Here is an 11,320-nt window from a genome sequence, read left to right on the forward strand (position 1 = left end):
GAAGAATGTCCATGCAAGACCAGACCCTACTGAGACCACAGTTCTGCTTGCTTTTTCTCTCCCTCCAGTGCAAACAAGAGTGTTTCAGAATGATACTTTGGAGCGTGAAAGACAGACCTGTGGTGGCTGGGATTAGAGTAATTGTTGTTCTGCTGAAACATGGTGGGATCATACTGCAAAGCTGCCAAGTTTTCAGCCATAGGTCACTCAGCAAAAATCATGCAATTATTTAAAGGTGATTGATTCTCTTTTCTCCTGCTGTTGTCAAACTTCATCATGTTAAAATAAATTCATTTGATGTATGGAAGCAAAGGAATACATGATTCCAGAAAAAATTTCCTTGTCTAGCTGCCTTGTTTCTCCAACAGATTTAGTTTGGTAAGAGTCTTCTATGTCAAATATCTCCAGGGTACTGTAGCAAGCAGTCAGATCTCACATTCTCTCAGCTGCTAACAGTATTTTTTTTGTTTTTCCAGGTCAAGTACAAAGAGAATTATGAGAAATCTAAAGGCAAATCAATGCTTGAGTTTGTGGATACACCAATGTACCAAGTTTCAAAGGATGTTCAAAAGATGCAGAGTGAGGTTAGTAAGATGTGTTTGAATGTCCAAAATTTAGATCAGTAGAGAGGCTAACAAACATCTTGCACACAGCTTAAGAAAATAGATGAAATGATCATAGAAGTTTTATAAACTGAGGATAGGGCTGAAGTAGCACTACGTTCTCCTTTCTATAACTCAGTCCTTCCTTCAAACTAGTTTTTTTTCTTCAAAAGCTGGAGATGCTAACATTGTTGTATATGGCATAACTTTTGAGAAATGGGAAGAGGCTCAAGGGGTCACTTGGATCAGGATGTAACTTTTTTAAAGAAACAGCTTTTCTTTCCTCTCTTGAAGACACAGAAGCAGTTTTGGACAGAAAGTTTGGGCAGGAGATCACGAGGAAGGTAGCACAGGCTTGTTCTCTGTGGGTTAATGGCATGTGACTTCTCTTTTCTGTACTAAGGAAATTGTTTATTTCATGGATCAGATTAAACATTCCCTTTGGAAATATCACATATATGTATTTTTATCTAAATTGCCTGTGTCTTGTACAGATAATCTAAATAATGAAATGAGTAGTAACATTGCTTATTAGTGTGATAATTAATGACATAGCTCTTATCTGGCTCTGTTTATAGTGTTCTTTCTGAAATATGTTTGAAAATGCACATGCATGTACTGCTAATTGTTTTTGCTTCAACAGAAAATATATCGCAAAGATTTTGAGGAAAGTCTTAAGGGAAGGCCCTCTCTGGATTTAGACAAGACCCCAGAGTTCTTGCATATAAAGCAAGTCACTAATCTTCTGAAGGAGGTAGAGGATTTTTAATTTTTTTTTTCTGTTGTTGTTAAGATGTAAATGAGAAATAAGCAACATAACTACATGCCGCTGAGTGCTGAACCACTTACACTAAATATTATCATTAAATACAGAAGAGAGTCCATGAATAGAAATTGTAGCATGTCATTTTATATTCTGAATAGTCCTGTAATAAGAATTGATACTTACTGAAGTTTGTTTTAATGTAAGAAAATTATAACATTCAGCACACCTGAACCAGAAAAACAGAGTTAAATGAACAAATCAGATGATTCAATAGAAAATAGATTGTTGGCTGGAAACTCCTTGTGGCAGCCTCAATTTTGGAATTTGTCCTTCTCCTTCGGGCCAGAAAGCCCAAATTTGGTGACCTTCCAGGCATGCTGCAAAAGACATCTGTTTGATGGGATTCTGGAGAGGTTCTGATGTTTGCTTTCCAGAAAGATGAAGAGTTGAAAGGCAGATTTCTGTTGGTGCCCAGACAGCAGTTTTTTCATTTGATTAATTATTTCAGGTTTATGATATTGTGTTATAGTTATATGGAGGCCTTGAGCTGAGTGTAAGTCACTTTTAACTGATCTGTTTGGAACAATTATGATTAGATTTGTTATGAATGAAAGTTAAGAAGAGTAAAATTGCTCTGATATTACATAATCTGCTATAAGCAAATTTAGTTAAGATGTGTGGATTTTCTATATGCTCATTGTTCTTCAGTTGTGTATGACATTATGAATCAAATCAGTTTTTTTTTGTTCTATGACTGACAATATATATATCGTTGGTCTTTTAATTTTTATATTACTGTTCAAAACAGTCTTAACTATATTCATGTTTGGTTTTGAGTATTGATTGATTCTATACATCAGATTTATTATTTGAGTAAACTTAGAAGCAAATGTATTGGAAAATTATAAATTTAAAATGCACAGTTAGAATAGAGCTCCTAGATCTTCTCCATTTGAATCTGGGATCCAGCAGTACCTTGTTTATATTTATTGTATTAAAAATTGATGGTTTTGCTATAGCCCAGAGGTATGGACAGAATTGAGGCAGCTAGAATGAAAAACCCTTGAAGCTTGTTTCTTGCCTTGTTCTTAAAATAGCTTATCCCAGTCTGTGCTGTGCGAAAAGACTTTCATTTCACATATTTCCTTTTTATTCATCCTCTAATAAATAATTTATTTTGATAAATTTGTCTGTCATATAGGTAAGTCTCAAGCTTGATCTACCTTGGGCAATACCATTCTGTGCATACAGAACTCCCTTATGTCTCTTATCTGTGTTTGCTGACTAGGGAAAAAATGCAAATGCTTACATTCATTGACTTTATCTTGCTGCTTGCTAAGTGTCCATGGAAGTGGATAGTACATGCACAATGGCAGAAATGCTGTAAGTTTACATCTTCAAGAACTTTAGTTGACTTCCCTGTGTAATGCTACATGTATTTAGCTGTTCTCTAATTCTTAACTCCTTAGATTTTACACCTCATTACTTAGGGAATAAAGCGTATCTGTTGAAAAATATGAGAAAATGGAAATAGTGTTTCAATGTAGAAAGATACTGAATTTCAGATTTTATATCCATGTTCAAGAATCAAACCCCAGAGATTATGTAGATCAAATCAATTATTATCTTTCGAGAGTCAGGAAAATAGTGTACTTTCTTCTCAGTCATGGATACTGCTCAGGATATATTTTTGCTGAAGGCCTGCAATAAGATTTAAATAATGTTTCAAACATGAGAAGAACCTGGTGTTATTAAAAATTTCTTTATTATTATTATTTTTTCTCTTAGCAGTGTTTCAACTAATTCTGTTGCCTTCCTACTGCAGATAATTCTGCAAATACTTAATATTTTTGTAAAAGCAGGAACCTACTTTGGAGCCATATTCATGGCTGTCAGAAGAGAGAAATGAATTTGATAATTCTAAATTAGAAGTTCTCAGCCTCTACGCTGCTTCTGGTGATAAAAGGAAGCTGCTTAAAAATATCTGATTTCTTTCTGCTTATAAAAAGGCTTATGGTGAGGCGAAGGTGTTGCTTCCTATAAAGTTAATATGTGTTTAAGAGTATTAATTTGTGTGTATGCAAATTCTTTGGAAAAAGTATTTTCTTCAAACTTCTATTTGCCTGGCATTAAAAAACCAAACAAACCTACTTGTGGAAAAAGCAATTAAAAATTCTAGAACAGGTAAAGGATTTTTCACTTCTTCTGGACTTATATCAGCTTTTTATGTATTGGGAAGAAGAAGAGGAATCAAGTGTCCACAGACAGATTCCAGTGTGCTTTTAATTTTATTCTGAACATTTGAGTGCTCTGGAGGCTGCAGTTCTTAAATGTTGATAGATCATAACAGTGAAGTGTCTGCAGGGAACAGAAGAGAAATGGTAGGAATATTGTTTCTACATTATGCTTTATCAAGCAGTCATTTTAACTGGTCCTCTCTAATACAGTGTTCAGGGAATCCATCCTGATTGTGAATCCATTAGTGAAAAGGAGGTAAAATGGCAGCACAGCAGATACTAGTCTGTGTATAAGCAAATGCTTCTGCAATTAAAATGTAGATTGGCAGCTGAGTCCCCTAAATAATGTGCTAGCACTGTATAGGGGAGGGCTGTTTTTCAAGAGCACAACAGGAAAATAAATGGCTATATTAAAACCTTTTGACTTTTGCAACATTGTAGCTTTTGATTTGATAATTTTAAATTCTATTTTAACTCTGAAACCTTCAGATAATTCATATTTTATAGGTATTTCAAAGAGGCCCTTCAGACGTTTAATAAATGGCATTTCTTTTCAAGATCTTGCACACAATATTAACTGGAGAAATCTCTCTTTAAATCCTTAGAAAGAGTATAGAAAAGATTTGGAAGAATGGATGAAAGGAAAAGGAATGACAGTGTTTGAAGATACGCCAGATTTGATTAGAGTTAAAAACGCGGCTCAAATACTAAATGAGGTACGTTATGCTGGTCAAGATTATTGATGCTAGAGAAAGTTCACTCTTTATGGTATAATCTATGGAAAATATTCCATTCTTTAAACATAATCTGCAGTGAAATATGTAAGAACTTAAACTAAGGCTAGTTCTGTTTTGATTTAAGAATATAGAAGAAGTTTGGAATAAACTTAAAACAAATATTTCTTCTCAGACAATGAAATGGTCAATGTGGATTGCTAGTGGAGGCAACAGGTAGACAATCTAGTCCAGTTGTTCAACTAGTATCACTAATACTGCAATGGAAAAAGAGTTGAATATTAATGAACTTCTAAAGGATAGTCAAGGAAGTGATTTCCAGCTTTTTGAAATTTGTTTCTGTTATTTAAAAATAACCATTGGTAATGATTGTCAAACATCTTTGAAAGAATGTTTATCCAGAGATGTTCTACTTCTGGAAGCTTTTTCCCAAAAGTAGACTTGCTGCTGAAGAAGTGGGTTTTCTTGGGCTTGCCTCTGCAACTAGACAGATGCAGGGTCTTTCCAGAGTATATTTTTAGAACTGTACTGATCTACGTTGTTCTGGAGGTTTCCTACAAGCACAGGTGTGACCTACTCCCATTGAAGGATTGAGAGTAGAAGACTTGGTGGCCCTATATCGCTTGAAAGCATTTTGAGGAGCTCGTGTCTTGATCTATGCTTGTCAAGGCTGTGTACTTCCCTAGGACTCAGGCTCCAAAGCTGGCACCACTTGTCACATGAATGTTTGTATGTATACAGGAGGGCTGCTCTGAAAATAATGTCTCTTATTTTATTATGTTGGCCCACAATGTCAGAGGCAAATGTTGGTGGGATGGTAATTGATATTAAACCTTACCACCAAAATTCCCATATGTTTTGTTGCCATGTGATAGATGGCAACAGAGGGACAGTCTGACAAAATGGCATCTGACACGGGAGTGTGTTTGAAGCAAAGGGGTGGAATTGAATTCCTTCATGCGGAAAATATTGCAACTGTTGAAATTCATTGATGCTTGCTGAATGTTTATGGAAACCAAAGAGTGGATGTGAGCACAGTGAGGCAGTGAGTGGTACATTTCAGCAGTGGCAACTGTGACATGAAAGACAAACCACATTCTGGATGACCATGCAGATTTTTACGAGTGTGACATGCAAGCTCTTGTTCATGGCTGGTGAAAATGAGTGGTTACTATGATAAAAAATGGTGTTTCGTAGCTGAGATTTTTTTCTATCAGATAAATAGTGTGATTATGCTCTTTGTATCTATTATAATTTTCATGGAAATAAATAGGAGGCATTACTTTTGGAGAACCCTACATGTTTATATATTTTATATGCATTTGATATGTGTATTTTTTTACACGTATATACATCTATAGCCATAATAACCAGAGATACTGCTGTGCATAGGGCCAACCTTACTAATGTGAGCAAGTGCAGGAGAACATAGCTGTAACTCCCTGAGTTATCTTCTTCTTGTTGTACACAGCAGGAAGCCAGGAGGAAGCATTTGCCATTCTGCTTTTAGCAGAGAGGAAGTGAGAGATGGTGTCTTCTCACTTTTTAACTGAAACTTAGAAAAAAAAAAATTGGGAAGTTTGGTGTCTGGTTTTGGAAGAAGAGAGTAGTTTTATCACATTTCCTTATCAGAGTGAGACAGAGATAGAAAACTGAAAGTATTTTTGCTCGTTCTTGTTACTTTTTGCAGTGTTTAGAGCACTGTAATGAAGATATTCTTTTTGTTTTCCTCCTAACTAAAATGTAACCTAAAAATAGTTAATGAACGGGAAAATTATTTTTTAAAAAGTTTTCTTCTTTCCATAAGCAGATAAACTAAAATAGGAAAAATGATTATTTCTACAGTATCAGAGATAGCAGTGCCAGAGATCATAAAAGATAAAAGTCTTTTAATTTTTTAAAGTGTAATGTATTAAAAAGTACAATTATTGTATATGATATTTCAGTATTACTTTTTAATATCATTTAAAAAGAAAAAGAAATATATCCATGCTTGAAAAAGCTGAAGATGTATTATTAATTTTGTTTCCTGATTATTATTTATTTATAATTTATATTGTGGGGATAAAGCAGCAATCTTGTACGAGTACAGCCACTTGTCTAACAGCTGTGGTTCAGGAAAGATGTATTAAATGAATAAATTACAACTTCACGTTCTGAAAGTTCAGTGGAAACAGTTCTGTACTGTATTAAATTTCTAGCATGTAGTCTTTATGAATAAAATATTTTCTTAAAATGTGTTTCTATTAGTCTGGCATCAAGTACCAGCTTATTACACTAGGTTTTGCTGAGCTAAACTGCCTCTTTATTTTAGAAGATAATTACAGCAATCTGTATGGGCAGATTCCCCTAGCACCCTCCCAAATTCAGCAGTGGAGTTTTGTATATTCCTAAAGTTTTTCTCCTCTAGGTTTTTACATGTTTTCCTATTAAAATCTTGCCAAGACTCTTGAGAGTTTTAATATTCTAGTTAAGATTTTTGATTGAGTTGAAATTGTGACTCTTAAATTGACTCGTGTAAAAATCTACCCATAACTTTCTGACTATTGCAAACCTAATGTATAAGATTTTATTTTGCAGAAGCAATACAAGAAAGATCTGGAAACTGAAATTAAAGGGAAGGGCATGCAAGTTGGTCCAGATACTCCTGAGATAAGACGAGCCAAGAAAGCTTCTGAAATTGCAAGCACTGTAGGTATCATGCCTGGTCCAAGCTTTGCCTCTGACATAATGTTCTGTTCTGACATGATAAATAATCTAGACAGTAGGCATATAACTACTAAACTTCACTAAAGACCTAGTCTGTTGAGCTTTATGGAGTCTGAAAGTTATGTAGTCCACGTATGGGGAAAATTAAATGTTCCCAGAATTTCGACCCTTAACCATGCCTGGCCTTGACTGTGTTCAGTAGCTTGCAAGCCCTCCTACTCTTAAGTATAGAGAGCAGCTGCTTGTTTAGGTAGGGCCAAACGATAAACACAGCTACAGTCATGCTAAAAGCCTTATGAGCTGAGCATCACAAAGAACAGCTGAAGGGTAAAAATTCCTGACTACATATTCCTCTGGTTGTGGCTGTCGAAGTTGGAAAGACAGATAAATGTGAAAGACTGTCAAATTTGGAGAAAGCAGTCTGTTAAAAGAATTTTTTAACCCGACAGCAGCTGTAGTATAATTGTGTTGTATATAGGTCCTACAAAGATAATACTGTTGAACCAAAAGTTGTTTGATCCTTTATGGATAATGCTTGGTGGAATTGTACTGAGAAGAAAAATGGAAGGATTTGTTTGCTGGACATGTGAGTAACGCTAATAATATTATTTTCAGAAAGAATATAAGAAAGACTTGGAGAATGAAATTAAAGGAAAGGGAATGGAAGTGGGCATGGATACTCCTGATATACAACGAGCAAAGAAAGCTTCTGAAATTGTAAGCCAGGTGAGTACAGATTGTATCTATTAAGATTACTTTTGAAGTGAAATGGAATGAGATGTTAAAAACACTTGTCCTAAAAGGAATAAGCAGAGAAAGTTTAAAGAAAAAAAAAGAAAAATCAAATTACAGAAATTGAAGCAGCTCTTTTGAAGGCTAATCAGTGATATCAGTATAGCTTTGAAGACAATATGTGCAAATAACCATGGAATTAGTTACACTGCATACTCAGGGATATGTCTTTATTTAATTTTGTTCTAGTTCAGTTCACTGGATTTTACTCTAATATACATTATTTTTATTCAATCTTAATTTTTTTGCAGAAAGAATATAGAAAAGATCTGGAGACTGAAATTATAGGAAAAGGGATGCAAGTTGGTCCATTTACTCCTGAAATACAACGGGTCAAAAGGGCTTCAGAAATAGCAAGCCAGGTGGGTGTAGTTCAGAGGCTAACTTTTTAATTTGTGTGTAACAATGAGTGCTGAAAGTACATTGCTCAGAATACTTCTCTATCTCTGTAGAGGCTTTCAAACCTATATGAAATTAATTTACGCATAGAAAAAAGTCTTACTGCCTGATTCTTATTTATATTCAGGCCTGTCATGCCACTTAAGTCATCTTGAATTTTTTACATCTACTTGCAGATCTTTTTACATTACCTAATGGGAAGAAAAAAAAATATATCTGTTTCCTTCACTGTCAGGTGTTCCACATAGATAGGGATGTAATGGTGCCACAGTGATAGGAATATCATGGAGGAAAGATGTTGAAATCACTACTGTAAGTGACTGTTGACACTTGTCAGCAGTAAGCATTTTTTGTGGCAGTTTGTATATTCTAAGCCCTAACAAAACAGGGAATTGACATTTCAAAATTATTTTTCAGAAAATGTACAAAGATGAAGCAGAGAAGATGCTCTGTAACTATTCTGCTGTCCCAGACACTCCAGAGATGGAGAGGATAAAAAGTACTCAGAAAAACATCAGTTCAGTGAGTAATAGTGCTTCTCTCTTGCACATTTTCAGATATTTTCTGCTTAAATAGTGTCCCTTGTGCCTTAGCATGAAATAGAGGACTTATGAGTAAATGTCCTTCGAACTATTTGCAATATTTTCCTGGCAAAGTCTGTATCATTCATTTCTTTCAATAAAAAAATAACCAGTTTTTCTAGGTGTGACACTTATTTTGAATTGCTAAAGCACTTATACAACCTTGCCATACCACAATTATTTTTAAAAGATTTCTTTTTCCACCAAGCCCCAGGAAGCATTTTATTTAAATGGACAAAATAACTACGGCTTCTTACTGTGCATATAGGACCTTTCATCTGTTTATCATATGTACAGAACACTAGCATTCTGGTAAAAAATTAGAACAAAGCAAGTTTCAGAAATATATGTCTAATGATTTTATGTACACTGGTTACATTTTAAAAATCTTATGCTGGATTTAAGTTTCAGCCTATCCTTAGATATAAATTATGAACTTAAATTTCGAAGATTGTCCAGTTCATGATTGTTGTGTTCAGTTCCATTTCCTCTTTGGGCCCATTAACTCTGTTGTTAGTAATTCTGGTTTTGCTTTTAATATAACTGAAGAAAAGATGGAGGGTAAATTTAGCCGTTAGAGCCACAGTCTGTCCAGTTAGTGTCTGTTTTTCTGGCAGACTAAATAATACTAATAAAGCCAATGATTTGATAGAGAGGCATATAAGTAACTCCAGTATTTTAGTGTTATCTGAGACAGATGTAATTCTTTAAAGCTTCTCTCAGCTTCACCACTACAAGTACAAGGTCTATTAGTTTCCCTCAGAGGCAATTTCCTGGTGCTATCGTGTATCACTGCAGCATCCTTAGAGAATTAAGAGCCTGAAGGGAAAGGAGTGAAGTCTCTGAGGGTGTTCTAGACTGCTCTACTTCTCCTTTAACCTTTTTCAGCCATTAGTTATTGGCTCCTTTTCTTCCCTCAAATGAGAACAGTTGAAAGCCTCATCTTCTAATATAATCTGCTGACAGGCTCCCTGACCCCAGTTTTGTTTCTTGTAGCCTGTTAGCTCTTGGTTTTGAATGGTGCATAGCTGCATGGTGTGAAGGCAATTAGGTCTGTATCTGGCATCCTACACCAACGCTCCACGTAATGGAGGGGATCCCAGCTAGCCCCTACTGATCTGCTTTCCTCTCTGCTCCAGTGTTTGATATAGCTTTTGATCGAGTTCTCAAATAGGTCAGCAGATCTAAGCAGAATGGGCTCAATAACAGTCAGATACCAGCCATGTAAAAACCCTGCACTACTTAATTAAGCCTTTTAGAGCATTTGATGCATCTGAACTCATTGCAGCAATGTAGGGCCAGTCTGCCAAGACTGACAGTCCTCTTTAGGATTTATGTAGTTAGCGTACTGCATAACATGAAATAAAAGCATTATGTCTTTGAGCTTATGTTGTGATCACCATTTCTGTGTATCTGAAGTGGATCTTCCATATGTAAGAAAGCTGTTCATAAGTGAGACTGAAGTGAGAATTTATTTTCTTTCTCTTCATTCTAATATTTCTGCATTTTAGACAAATTAGATTATAAGGGTAAGTTTTTACTAACTTAAGGGAAAACACCTCTATGTAGAAAAAGTTAATGACACTTTATTGGCTTCTGATTTTTTGATTTCATCTCAAGTATTTTCCTGCTTTATGGGACCAAAAAAAGGTGGATAGCTCTACAGATAAAATCCGTGCTGCTTATAGCTCACTAGTTCATTTGGCAGATTATTTACAATATGATTTTTACTATTTAGTCTTCTCTTCTATAGAAAAAATTCTTACTCTAATATTTTTTATCACTGCCTCCTTGGTAGGGGAGAAAAGTGTACTTTACAGAATCACAGAATCACCAAGGTTGAAAAGACCTACAAGACCTTCCAGTCCAACCATCCACCAATCACCAATAGTGCTCACTAACCATGTCCCTCAACACAAAATCCAAATGTTCCTTGAACACCACCTCCCTGGGCAGCCCATCCCAGCGCTTGACCACTCTTTCAGAAAAGTAGTATTTCCTAACGTCTAGCCTCAATCTCCCCGTGCAGCTTGAAGCAATTCCCTCTAGTCCTATCACTAATTACACAAGAGAAGAGGCTGACCCCCAGCTCACTACAACCTCCCTTCAGGTAGGTATAGAGAGCAATGAGGTCTCCCCTGAGCCTCCTCTTCTCCAGACTGAACAATCCCAGCTCCTTCAGCCGCTCCTCATAAGACCTGTGCTCCAGACCCCTCATCAGCTTTGTTGCCCTTCTTTGAATCTGCTCCAAGGCCTCAATGTCTTTCTTGCAGTGAGGGGCCCAAAACTGGATGCAGTAGTCGAGATATGGCCTCACCAGAGCCGAGTACAGGGGGAGAACACTTCCCTGTTCCTGCTGGCAACACTGTTTCTGATGCAAGCCAGGATGCCATTGGCCTTTTGGCCACCTGAACACACTGCTGGCTCATGTTCAGCCGAGCATCAATCAATACCCCCCAGTCCAATTCCTCTACACAGTCTTCCAGCCACACTACCCCAC

The 11,320-nt window shown here is 36.0% G+C and overlaps 1 protein-coding gene across 1 annotated transcript; it reads left to right on the forward strand.

Annotated features, from left to right (window-relative positions):
• Positions 1 to 216: 216 nt before the first annotated feature.
• On the forward strand, positions 217 to 8,885 carry LOC100549720 (nebulette-like). Its single transcript, XM_031553912.1, has 8 exons — positions 217 to 235; positions 477 to 584; positions 1,246 to 1,356; positions 4,211 to 4,321; positions 6,920 to 7,030; positions 7,664 to 7,774; positions 8,092 to 8,202; positions 8,657 to 8,885. Exons 2-8 carry the CDS (start codon positions 519 to 521, stop codon positions 8,813 to 8,815), a joined length of 780 nt encoding a protein of 259 aa, XP_031409772.1. The 5' UTR covers positions 217 to 235; positions 477 to 518; the 3' UTR covers positions 8,816 to 8,885.
• The last annotated feature ends 2,435 nt before the right edge of the window (positions 8,886 to 11,320 follow it).

Source organism: Meleagris gallopavo, chromosome 6, assembly GCF_000146605.3.
Source record: "Meleagris gallopavo isolate NT-WF06-2002-E0010 breed Aviagen turkey brand Nicholas breeding stock chromosome 6, Turkey_5.1, whole genome shotgun sequence".
Lineage (NCBI taxonomy): Eukaryota > Metazoa > Chordata > Aves > Galliformes > Phasianidae > Meleagris > Meleagris gallopavo.